Genomic DNA, 12,304 nt, shown 5'->3' with positions numbered 1-12,304 from the left:
CGATGATCGATCACACGATAATTAATGCATATCTCGAGACATTGATATATCCTTGATTAACTTTTTGGTTAAAATTATAATCTTATCCAGAAATATAAAGTCTCCTAAATTAACTAGAAAATATCTATTTCCAAATAATGATAGATTTTGTAGAGAATCCTGATTTATTTTACCTTTTTTTTAGGGTTTGTCTTTCTATCTATATAAGGAGAATGAATAGATAGAAAAGAGGAGGGCTCTTAGGAGAAAAGAAATAGGAGAGGAGGTTAGGATTTGTAAATCTTATAATAGTTTGAAAAATAATAGAATGATTATTCGGAGCTTGGGGACATAGTTCGATTTTTGGATGAATTCTGTAATCAAATCTTACTTCTTGTCTTCTCTTTCTTTCCCTTCTCTTTGATTATTTTTATGTATGATTTTTATCATTTGAGTACATCAAGAACCATGAAGATCGATTGTTAGGGGAAAATCTCGAGGAATTGACGGCATCCGAGATTTCACTTCCATACCATCCAAAAAAAATTATAAGATTGGACTCTTTGTAGTGATATTAATCATCAAAGTATGTAAGCTCCTTAGGAAGATTAGGTCAAGAATTCGAAACCCCATAAAGCAATGAATTCCTTGGGGCCACCCTCCAGGGTCAAGTTGAACATACGACTTTCTAAGAGAGTGGTGTGTGTGACTAGTCTCACCTGAATACCCTTGAAAGCAAAAAAAAAAAAAAAAAAAAGTCCAATCTAACCCAACTATTCTTTCCAAATAGGAAGTAAAATAGACTAAGTCTTTCTTAGATGAGAATGCACAAACTAGTACTTTGAGAAGTATATAATCGATGATCCAAACGTTGTTTCACTGGATGGTTACCAAGTAGGATTGTTAATGGATCAGGTCTGGATTGGATTAGGTTCGATTTGAGACCAATCGATAAAGTTTGGATCGAATCCTTACTGGATTGGTTTTTTGTCAGATCTCAATATTAGGATTCAATATAATTTACATAGCTCCTCACATTTCATTTGATCGGCCCCTATTAGATCAGAGCATGATAGTTTATCAAATTGAATCCTTAACCATACCCAAAGTTACGACCCAAAATCTAAAGTAATCAGCATGGATCGGTTTTCGGATCTAATCCGACCCATTAATATCCCTATTGCCAATGCAAAGAGGGAACATTGATATTTGAATTTATGAATTTTCTAAAAGTAGCTTGAAAGAGAAATGATGAGAAGACAGCTTTCTATTATTATATGCTTAGGTTAATAATAACGCCTAGTCCCCATCAAGCCTTGTAAATAGGCCATTCATAAAGCCTAAAAGATACATGGAAAAATTTTCACCCAAGAATCCCCTATCTGGAACTGCACTCCAGATTTTTTCCCAGCAGTGTTGGACTTTTATTTACAAGTAGCAGATTATGTGTGGGCCCAAATAAGGCATTAAACATTGCTCAAAATATTTAGGCACAATTGTACTCCACTATGTGCAAAAAGAGGCCTATTTTGTTTGCTAATTTTCCATTTGAAAATTTTTCAAAGAGTAATGCTGGGGTGACATAGGGAGTTACTATGGTTCTCACATTTATGACGTGGAGGTGGCCACATAACAGTAAATGTTTTTTACTTGTATCTCGATGAAAGACATTTATGACTATCCCATCAATGCAGTGAGAATCACAATGAAAAACAAAGTCCTCCAACGATTTTCCTTTCTCAAAACTTTTCAGTTCAATTAATTCTGAAAAGTTTTCTCAATAATTCAAATTTGTTATAGGAATTATACAAAGGTGTTTTTGGGTTGACTAATAATAAATCGACTCCCCTCTATCATAGATTTTCTTTGAGATGTACAAAGTCACATCCCTATAAATATATGCAATTATATATCCCGAGAAAAAAAATCTATGATTTTATGCATATGCCACGTCAGGAGAGTAAGGGAAAATATGTCAAAGGGGAGGTCGGTCAGAAAATCACGAATCTTTTGGATTTCTTCTCAAACTCATTATTTTATACCTCCCCACGAGTCCTATCTTGTTCGCAAGATTTGATGATTGAAGAATATAAAATTGTGGTTTAAAGAAAAATATTACCATGTTCATCGAGTAATCGATACATCATCAATTAATTTATTCCATTAATCTCTTACTCAAAGAATTTCATGAATTAAAAAAAAAAAAGTAATGAAAATATTGTAAGTATGGATTAGAAGGATTTGTATGCAAGATGAATGGTCTGGATTGGCAGAATCAGTTCTCTAAGTATAAAGTTGAATCTTCCACCATAGAGAAGATCTCTGGAATGCAGCTCCAGAAAAACTTCATGGTTTGTTATTTTTGATGGTGCGCCTTGGTCTTTGGAGACATTTTCAATCAACTTGTAACCTTACACGTGGCACTCATCCAAAGGGTCAGGACCTACAGATCATATCTAATTAACCCAGTTGTCCAAATCGAATCTTCAACCACTCAGTTCGGCTTGACTCGTCGGATCAAATCCCACTCAGAACAACTCAATCTTTCTCAAACCGATTGATATACATTGAAAAATATATGTATTTATTTTTTTCTTTTGATCTTGAATAATAAAGGCTACATTCATAAAATTTAAACTAATAATATTAATCATATAAAGTTGATGTCTTAAGATTCATAAATAATACTAAAAAAATATACATCAAAACGGAATAAATTTGGTTGACTCGACCAAGTTTTTGGCAATCTAGCTCATTCAATGGTTTTGTATAATTTTTTGGATGAGTCGAGGTCACGATTCACGAACAATCCACAATGGAAAACTCATTTGATGGATCCTCCAAATCCATTTTGACTCAAAAATCTCCAATTTTGAAAATGAATAACCCATGATGAATATTTTGAGATGAATAATGTTGAAGTGACATCAAGATTAGACCTCACATCGCACACCCTGAGATGAAAGTGTATGGGAATCATACATACTTTTCCTCGAGATATGAGTGAAAAAGTACTTATGATCTATCCACTTTCATGTCAATATGTGCGAAGGTCCAATCTTGAGATCGCACCAACATGACTCTTATGATCAGTTTTCAAACTAGTGACATACTCCTTTGACTTTGGTCTGCACTAAAGCTAATTACAATTACTTAAAAACCCTTATATTTTACCTTTTTGAAGGTTGAAAGAGATAGAATGTTAAGATAATTTCATCTTAGCTATTTAAATTAGCAAATTTTGTGTAAGAAAATTAAGGATTTTTTTAATTAGTGATTAAAGATAAAGGTATTTAGGTCATTTTTTATTAGTCTCTGAGAGAAAGACCAAGGTCAAGGCATATGTCTTTAGTTTGAAAACAAAAGGTACCTCAAATATTCACCAAAACTCAACTTGGAATATCTATACTGTAAAAGGTCAAGTGGTTACTCCCGAGCCAACTCAAACAAATTAACTATAAATTTGTTAAATTTATAATATAAATAAGAATCTCTTTAATATAAATAAAGTTATTTATTTTTTCGTTCCATCGAGAGTTTTGGGCCCTAGTCTTTTTTTACCTTTGGCATTTTATGTCTACACAATAGTTTCAAAACATGAAATCTCGACTTGGAATATGGATCGAGTCAAGTAAAGTCATCAAAAAATCATAAGTTAACTTAGATGAGTCAAATAAAATATGTTAAATTTATAACATTTAAAAATAGTTTATAAAATGAATAAAATTATTTAATATTTTGATTCCCTCATGTTTTAGGCCGAGTCATCTCAAAATTGAAGAGAGACGAATTGACTCACCGAGTTTCAAGTTGGCTCCACAAACCATAAAACATAAGAATCTGTCTCTCTCTCTCTTCACCTTTTCCCACCTTTAGCATTTGACTTTAGTCCATAAAAACAGTAAAAGAGAAGCAAATAAGAGAAAGAAAAATGCTTCCCTCATCATCATCATCATTACAAGCCCACAAACACACTCACTTAACAAACTAATCTCAAACAAATCTCTCTTTCACCTTCTTTTTTTTTTGTTTTTTTTGTTTTTCATTCTAGTTCTTCTCTTCCCTACCACTTTTTCTTCTTTTCTCCACCTATACCCCTTGCTTACACCTTCCAACTCCCCAGTCCCCCCCATGCCTCCTTTCTCAAGTTTTCTTATATTCCTTCCACTCTCTTTCTCTCTCTTTTTCTTCAATCCAACACATCTCTTCTTCTTCTTCAAAGTATATTTAATATAATAATTAACAAAGTTAACAAAGCTTATCTCTCTTTTTTCAACTTCATTAATGCTTGTCTCTAGTTAGTGAGATCTTAACTCTATCTTTGTTTCAAACTAACAAGTTTGGAGTTATGGGTACAAGGGTTCCTCTCTGTCTCATCTTCTTCCTTTTGGGTCTTCTCCTCTGTTCAGGTGAGTTTTTTTGTTTCTTCAAAATCCCATCTTAGTTTATGACTTGATGTTTGAATTTTGTTGTTTTTTTTTTTCTTTTTCACATGTGGGTATTTGGTTCTCTCTTTTGATTTCTAATCATAGTGTTCTTTTTGGTTTGAAAATTAACTCTAATGATTTGCTTTATGGGTATTTCATTTTCTCTTGTGATGAGGTTGTAAGGATCCAGGTATCTGCATTACAAACCTTTTGAACTCAATTTGGATTTTTTTTTATTTTTTTTTTCAATTTTCAGTTTTGGGATTTTTCTAGACCTTGGATACAATCAATCTTTCTGAATAAAAAATTCTAAGGGGTTTATACAATTTCATGAACTCAACTAAAATCTAACTACCATTTTTTGATGTTTTCCTGAAATTGGTTTCAATTTCTATTGGCACACATTTCATTCTTGGTACTCTAACTCTGATTTCAATAAACAAATCTCATTCTAGTCTTTTTTTACTTTGATTTTGATTCAATTACAAGGTTAAATGTTACACATTTCATCCTTAGTTTTCTTCGATTTCAATCTCGATTACAAGGTTAAATGTGACTAGTTGAAACACATTTTATTCTTAGTTTTCTTACTTTGATTTTGATTTCAATTACAATGTTTAGTGTTACTTACAGAGACACATTTCATTTGTAGTCTTCTTACTTAGATTTTGATTTCACAAGGTTAAGTGTTACTGAGTACTGACACACATATTTCACTCTTAATCTCCTTAGTTTGATTTCGATTTCAATTAAAGGTTAAGTTTTACTGAGGAGCACACATTTCATTCTTCGTAGACCAAGTGTTACATAGAAGCACACATTTTGTTCTCAATGTTCTTACTTCGATTTTGATTTCAATTATAAAGTTAAGTGTTTCTGTCAGACACATTTCATTCATAGTTTTCTTATTTTGATTTCAATTTCAATTACAAGGTTAAGTTTACAGACAAAAACACATTTCATTCCAAGTGTTTTTACTCTGATTTTGAAACTACAAGGTTAAATGTTACTGAGAAACAGATTCATTCAAGTCTTCTTTGATTTCAACAATTTTAAGGTCAAAGTGTTATAGACAAACATACATTTCACTCTTAGTAGTCTGTCTTCAATTTTGATTTTGATTTCAAGGCCAAGTGTTACATAGAAGCACACATTTCATTCCTTTCGTTCTTACTTTGATTTATATTTCATTTAAAAGGTCTAGTGTTATAGAATAGCAAACATTTCATTCCTATTAGTCTTACTTCGATTTCGATTTCAATTACAGGTTCTAGTGTTACACAAAAGTCATTGGATCATGAAGAGAAACAAATACTTCTCTCAAAATCATCTCGAAGAGAGCTCGTTAGGGATGAAACAAAATCCGAAAGAGATGTAACAACTCCAATAACAACAGTTCCCCTAATCAACCCAATGAATCCAACCACAACCACAACAACTCCCGAAGTGAACCCATTTGCAACACCATCAGCCCCGACCATAACAAACCCGATAACAAGTCCGATGGTGCAGACTCCGCTATCATCGGGAGCTAGCTGGTGTGTTGCAAGCCAGACTGCATCACAAACCGCTTTGCAAGTCGCTCTTGATTATGCTTGTGGGTACGGTGGTGCGGATTGTTCGGCAATTCAACAGAGTGGAAGTTGCTACAACCCTAATACGCTTCGTGACCATGCATCGTATGCATTCAATAATTACTACCAAAAGAACCCAGTTCCGACTAGCTGCAACTTTGGAGGATCCGCTATTACGACCAACTCCAATCCAAGTAAGACTATGTTTTCTTCACTTTACATGTTTGTTTGCTAGAATTGAATTTGTTGATGAGACATAAAAAATAATTGCTAAAAACAATAATAATCTTAAGCTCATGAAAGCTCAAGCTCTGACTGATCATTGGAAGGAATGAGTAGTTTAGCGGGTGTAGTGGGTGGAGTGGACCCCCATGGGACAAGGTTAGGATCATACCGGCGGAAGGAAACCTTCGCCTATTAAACTATGGACCTATCGTCAAAAAGATTTTTTTTCAAAACCTACCCAAGCTCAAGCCTAGGGTAAGGTAACCCAACATTCACAAGAGGAAAGAATTCCTAAGAAAGCTGTTGACAACCCTCAAACCTATGTGATTCAACCAATGTGGGACACATTGATGGTGATTCAAGCGGTTCACTATAATTGGAAACATGGAACAAAAACTTGAGAAAGAGAGGAACAGAACCTCCTATTCATTTTCTACAAGAAAAATATGTTTCTGCTCTCTTCTTCTTATAGTTTTTCCTCTGTTCTTCCATTTTTCTTTCTCCAAATCCTAAAATAGAAATTTCATATGGTACTAGGTAGTTTATAGAATAAATATTAGTTGTGGAATCTGACCTTATAACGAACGGCCCAGATGACTTACAAAGGCATTATTCTTTCTCGGATAAAACCTCTCATAAAAAAAAATATTTCTTTTAAGGTCTGTATGATTGCGAATGGAAAATGGTGGGGTAAATGATTTCCCTTGGAAAATGCAAATTTCAAGTGTATTTTCCCTGGAATTCAATTTCACCATTCCCAAAGAGATTTTCCACAATGGGAGGGAAAATGTTTTCCCATCCTATCCCCTGGGAAAATGATTTTCCCACCTCCAAATGTTCTCGTATGATTACCTCCACAACCAAAACTAAAAACCAACTCTATTTTTGATATTTTCCTAAGTGCAACTAAATGGTGGAATTCATTTTCCCATGACCTTTTTTCCAATGAATTATATTCAGTTGAAAATGAATTCTCTGTAATCATACAATCCTTTAGGGAAGTTGGCCGACACAACACGGATTGGCTCCATGGAGTTTGACAATATTTTTCACTCAAGATTATAAATTTTTATTTCAATTTATAATTCGGTCAGCTTTAAAAATCAGTGTGGAAATGCAACAACAACAACAAACCCTTATCCCAAAGATTTGGGGTCAGCTAAACGAATACTGTCCCTCTATTCCACATTGTCTAAAGCCAAGTCTTCTGTTATTAAGAGTGAGTTCATATATACTTCCACTGTCTCCATCCTCCTTTTCAGTCTTTCTCTCTCTTTTAGGGATTTTTTATCTATTGCTTGTGTATATTAATGCATATTGAGTTATAAATTCCCATGCTTGTGTGTGCTTATGTATGTAAATGTATGTGTATATGTATACTTAAACACTGCAATTAGGAGCTAATTTTTTTATTCATGGGTGTTATTTCAGGTTCCGGGACATGTCAGTTCCCGTCAACTAGGTAAACTTTGCTCGATCATTTCTAATTTTTCATTCTTCTTTCCCTTTTAACAAAGTAAATGTACTTATTAACATCTTATGAATACAGCACAAGTTCATCGCTTTTGAACACTACCAACCCAACTGGATCAACAGTTTTTGGGTCACACCCTACTGGATCAAGCAACTTGGCAGCATCAATGTCGCATAGCTTGCCTCTCCTCCTCACCACCTCAAGAACATGTCTTCTATTAGCTCTTTTTGCATTAAATCTCTAAAAGAAATCGAAGATATGGGCATGCAAAGGAACACATTTTCTCTAGGCCTTGTTCCTTCTCGCATTAAATCCGCGGTGTTTGGCAGTTAATATAGGAATGGGTTTTGGTTAAACAAAGTCGTAGATAAGAAAAAGATGAATCATATATAGCTTTCTTCTTTGTAGTATTAAAAGAAATAAGTTTTAGAGAAGTCCATTTGGTTTTGGACTGCCTTTGTTTTGATAAAGGTTAATTTAAAGACTTAAAAACAGTAAACAAAAGTATAGTTCCTCTTACTCTCTCATTTTGTGATGAAGAAGATTGGTTTTCAGTTATAATATTATGGCAAGAAAACTACCCACCGAATTTTACCATGTTTGTCAATCTCTGTCTTCCGTCCTATTTTTCCCTTGAAGCCTTATGTTTAAAGTTTTGGTTCGACTAAACAAATCATGTTCCTTTGTTCAATTATATCTAAATTTTCTTAGTCTACTGGAATTATCGCATATCGAATATGTGAGTTGGTTGCCATGGCTTCATGTATCTGTTGGGCCACTCCACTTGGTACCAATTGGTTTTGAGCTGGAATCTGACATAGTATGAGAGTGGGTTGCCTTACCTTGTTGTGCAAGTTGAGGGCCATGGCTTCATATAGAAAGAGGGGTAACATGTTGTCAGGTTCTAAGGTTTCCTCAAATAATTATGACAAGTTAGCTGTAAAATGATTTTTGAGATAGGGTTTGTATGATTAGTTGATTACATATGGAAAATGGGGGGGAAAATAATATTTCTTGAAAACTACAATTTTTAGGTATTTGAATTGAAAATTCCAATTCTCGGCTAATGTGACTTTATACAATTCTACCTAAGGAGGGAAAATGGATTCTCTTTCTCTCAAGATTACCCTCTCCCTTGAAACTAAAAACCATTGTTTTAAAATTCAAAACCTCCATTGAACTTGGACTCACAAATTGAATGAGTCAAAAATATTTCAAAATTCATATTAAAGCCTGAAATATTTAATTTTTGTTTACCACAAAAACATTATATTATATGCTTAGCTGACTTGGCGAGTTGGATCTACTCCACTCAATTGAGTTTGAAGTTGACTCGATAAATTTTAAAATTATGTTAAAAATCATCTCCTTCTAATATTTTCCTAGGTGCACTTAAATGGTGGAAAATGAATTTCAATGGTCATTTTCTCATAACTAATTTTCCAAGGAATATGATATCCTCTAAAAAAACGAATGTCTTCGTAACAGTTTTTTTTAGAAATCTCTTCCCATGATCCCGTCTCAATTGTTGGTGTGGAAATTAGGGGGTGCAACTTGGTCCGGTTTGGTTTGGTTTGAGGTCAAATTGGAACTGAACCGACATAGGTCAGTTCCACTAAATAAGAACTAAAATTGAATCAAATTCCATTTAAACCAAACCAAATCAAACTGAATTAAAGTCAGTTTGGTTTGGTTCGATTCGATGAATTGCCAATATTTTATAAATTGTAAGTAATAATTTTTAATGAAAAAACAAACATAAAATTTCATGCAATAAATCACAAATCCATCAATAAAAAGTAATTAACTTATTCATAAAAGATCACTAATCTATGTCCTAATATATATATGTATGTGTGTGTGTATATTGCATAGGGGTTCAATTCTCGATTTGATTCAATTCTTTACAAATTTGATCTGAGAATCGAACCAAATTGATCAGTTCTTTATTTTTATAACCCGGAGCCAAGCTGCAACTTGTTCTAAACCAAACCAAATCATCTCAAAACTATCAGTTTGAACCGGACCAAATTGTACCCTTAGGAAAAACTAATTTTCATCGATAAGAAACCTAGGTTATGTAACATGTGTTACAATCTTATTAGTCAAACCCTCTATAGAAAAGTTATACTTTTCTTTTCTTTTTCTTTCTTATCAAGTAAACCGGTTGAGTGTCGACATCGACATCCCCCTCCACATGGGAGTAATTAGAACTTAGCTGTAATTAAAGAGTCGTGATTGACCTCGTTTGACACTTTCGTGACGTAAGGGTGTGTACAGGATCATTGATGTTTACATTTGTATCTCGATGAAAAAGATTTATGATTCATACACACCACCACGTAAGGAAAATGCGAAATGAGGTCACTTTAGCATTATTCCTAATTAAATCTTAGTTTTTTTTTTTTTGTTTTTTTGTTTTTGTTTAGAAGAGCTGATATATAATGGATCAAGTGCGGATCGGATCGTTACTAAATTGATACCGATCCAATAAGAAATTTATTTATTAGATCGATCCAATTTGTTATTTTAAGATCTGACCTAATCCAATACCCATGCATTGTTCCATTCCTGATCCAATCCGAAAAATAAAATCCAAAATTTTCAAATGGATCCTAACCTAATCTGACCTGAATTGGTGCCCAAATACTTGATCTGAATCGGATTTATTGGATCAAAATGGATTGGGTTTCAGGTCTGATCCATACCATTGACAGTCCTATTGAAAAGAATCCAATTTAAGAATATACCAAACTTATTTATATTTTGCATTAAAAAAATCTTTAATCCCATCCGATTGTTATCCAATCAGAATTGTATCCTAATATTGAGATCCAACAAAAAAACCCAGTCCAATCCAAACCCAAACCTGATCCAGACCCAATCCATAAATAGCACTATCAATCATGGTTTTTAAACTCGGTATCTCGTCTCGTTTCGTTCAACTCTGATATCGAGTTGACTCAGACGATACATCTTGTCTCATTCGACATTGTTACAATGATTTTTAACAATTTTAAAAATTCAGAAAAAATTCAAAAATGATTCCTATTAAAAAATAAACCCAAAAAAATATATAATTAAAAAAAAATCGATTTAGGGGTGAAAGAATAGAAGATTGAGGCATAACTCGTTTGTCTCAATTAACTCGGATGAAATTTTGAAAATCTCATTTGAGACATCTCGTTTAATTTGCGAGTTAAACACTTTACTACATTGTCTCGTCCATATTGTTCGTATCGTCCGAGATAATCGAAAATATCGTCTAAGATGACTCGCTTATCTTATGATATGCAGTCATCTCATAACACTTTGTGAGTTGGTCCCATTGGATTTCGATACCGAGTTAACTTGGACAATACGCCTCGGTCTCGGACGAGTTTAAAAACCATGCTATCAATTAATGTGGGGCCCACTGCCCATCATTCATTGCCCTTTTATCATCTCTTGACAATGTTGGCATCATCAATCAATTACACTTTCCATGGAGGACCACCACCACCACCTCCTCCAACCTCTCATCACCACCACCACCACCATTACAACCACCACCACAACCACAAACAATACTGAGACCACCTTACCGACCTCTCGCATCGTAATCCGTCTCATAACGATCTTCGTCATCACCATCATCTCTATCTGGGCCAATCATGAAGCGTCGAAAGGCTTCGAAATAATCATCAACTACGAGGCCCACCACACTCCATCGGGACGTCGGTTCGCCCTCTTATTCGTATCAAATGGAAAAGTCGAAAGAATCGTCCTCAACACAACTGAATTTGCCGAAAAGATTCTCTATCCGGATGACAAACTTCCCAAAAAACCAATCAACCGTGTTACAGTTAGGCTATCCGGTCGGAATCTGACACATCCGGTGGTTGTCACCACTAAAGACAAAAAAGAGTTCGTTATTTTGATTAGTTCTTCGGTTATGGAGGACACTAATGTTGAGAACGCAATGGTATCAGCAGTGCAACAAAGTATGACAAGTGTATTGCTTTGGGATGGGGAGGACGATGCACCCAAGTCGCTTATAGACGGTATAGTGGAGTACGTTAACATAGTTGCAGGGTTCGGACAATTTTCGAATTCCGGCGAAAGGGTGTGGTCGGAATCTGACGACATGTGCTGGAAAGATAAAGACCGTATGAAAGTGGCAAACTTCTTGAATTATTGTGAAGGGTTGACGACTGGGTTCATCGGACGGTTAAATCAAGCCTTGAAGAATCCTTGGGATGCGCGTATGGTGGATCATGCACTTGGTCTGCCAGCTCAGCAACTCTGCACGTCCTATCATCATTGAATGAGGGAGCTGGTATTTGATTAGTTGAAACCATATTAAATTGGTGCATTCGCCACATGGGATCAATTATTCCTGAAAATTCAAGTGGGCCCTACCTAAAGAGATAAGGTTTCGTTTAGGCTCACATACACCTGACGAGGATGACCACTCATAAATAAATTGTCCTTTTATAATAAAGTTTGAAATATCAATATTTGGTGATTGTAATTTGAATCAATGTAATTAGATGATAATGCATTACTAAAAGGCCCTCATATTTGTATTAATTTTGCTTAAATCCTATATCTTTATAAGTCGTTTTATTGCGATTTGGATTTCT

The 12,304-nt window shown here is 34.4% G+C and overlaps 2 protein-coding genes across 2 annotated transcripts; both read left to right on the top strand.

The window, feature by feature from the left end:
* The first annotated feature begins 4,022 nt into the window (after positions 1-4,022).
* LOC147387887 (uncharacterized) lies at positions 4,023-8,283 on the top strand. Its single transcript, XM_086420017.1, has 4 exons — positions 4,023-4,388; positions 5,674-6,174; positions 7,637-7,667; positions 7,755-8,283. Exons 1-4 carry the CDS (start codon positions 4,328-4,330, stop codon positions 7,921-7,923), a joined length of 762 nt encoding a protein of 253 aa, XP_086276143.1. The 5' UTR covers positions 4,023-4,327; the 3' UTR covers positions 7,924-8,283.
* Positions 8,284-11,145: 2,862 nt separating this feature from the next.
* LOC147387886 (Plant basic secretory protein (BSP) family protein) lies at positions 11,146-12,304 on the top strand. Its single transcript, XM_086421610.1, has one exon. The coding sequence runs from the start codon at positions 11,164-11,166 to the stop codon at positions 11,983-11,985; it is 822 nt and encodes a 273-aa protein (XP_086277736.1). The 5' UTR covers positions 11,146-11,163; the 3' UTR covers positions 11,986-12,304.

Source organism: Akebia trifoliata, chromosome 13 (genome assembly GCF_017979445.1).
Source record: "Akebia trifoliata isolate Shusen 1 chromosome 13, ASM1797944v1, whole genome shotgun sequence".
Taxonomy (NCBI): Eukaryota; Viridiplantae; Streptophyta; class Magnoliopsida; order Ranunculales; family Lardizabalaceae; genus Akebia; species Akebia trifoliata.
Note: the sequence above shows the minus strand (reverse complement) of the source record. Positions and strands in the feature narration are given on the sequence as shown.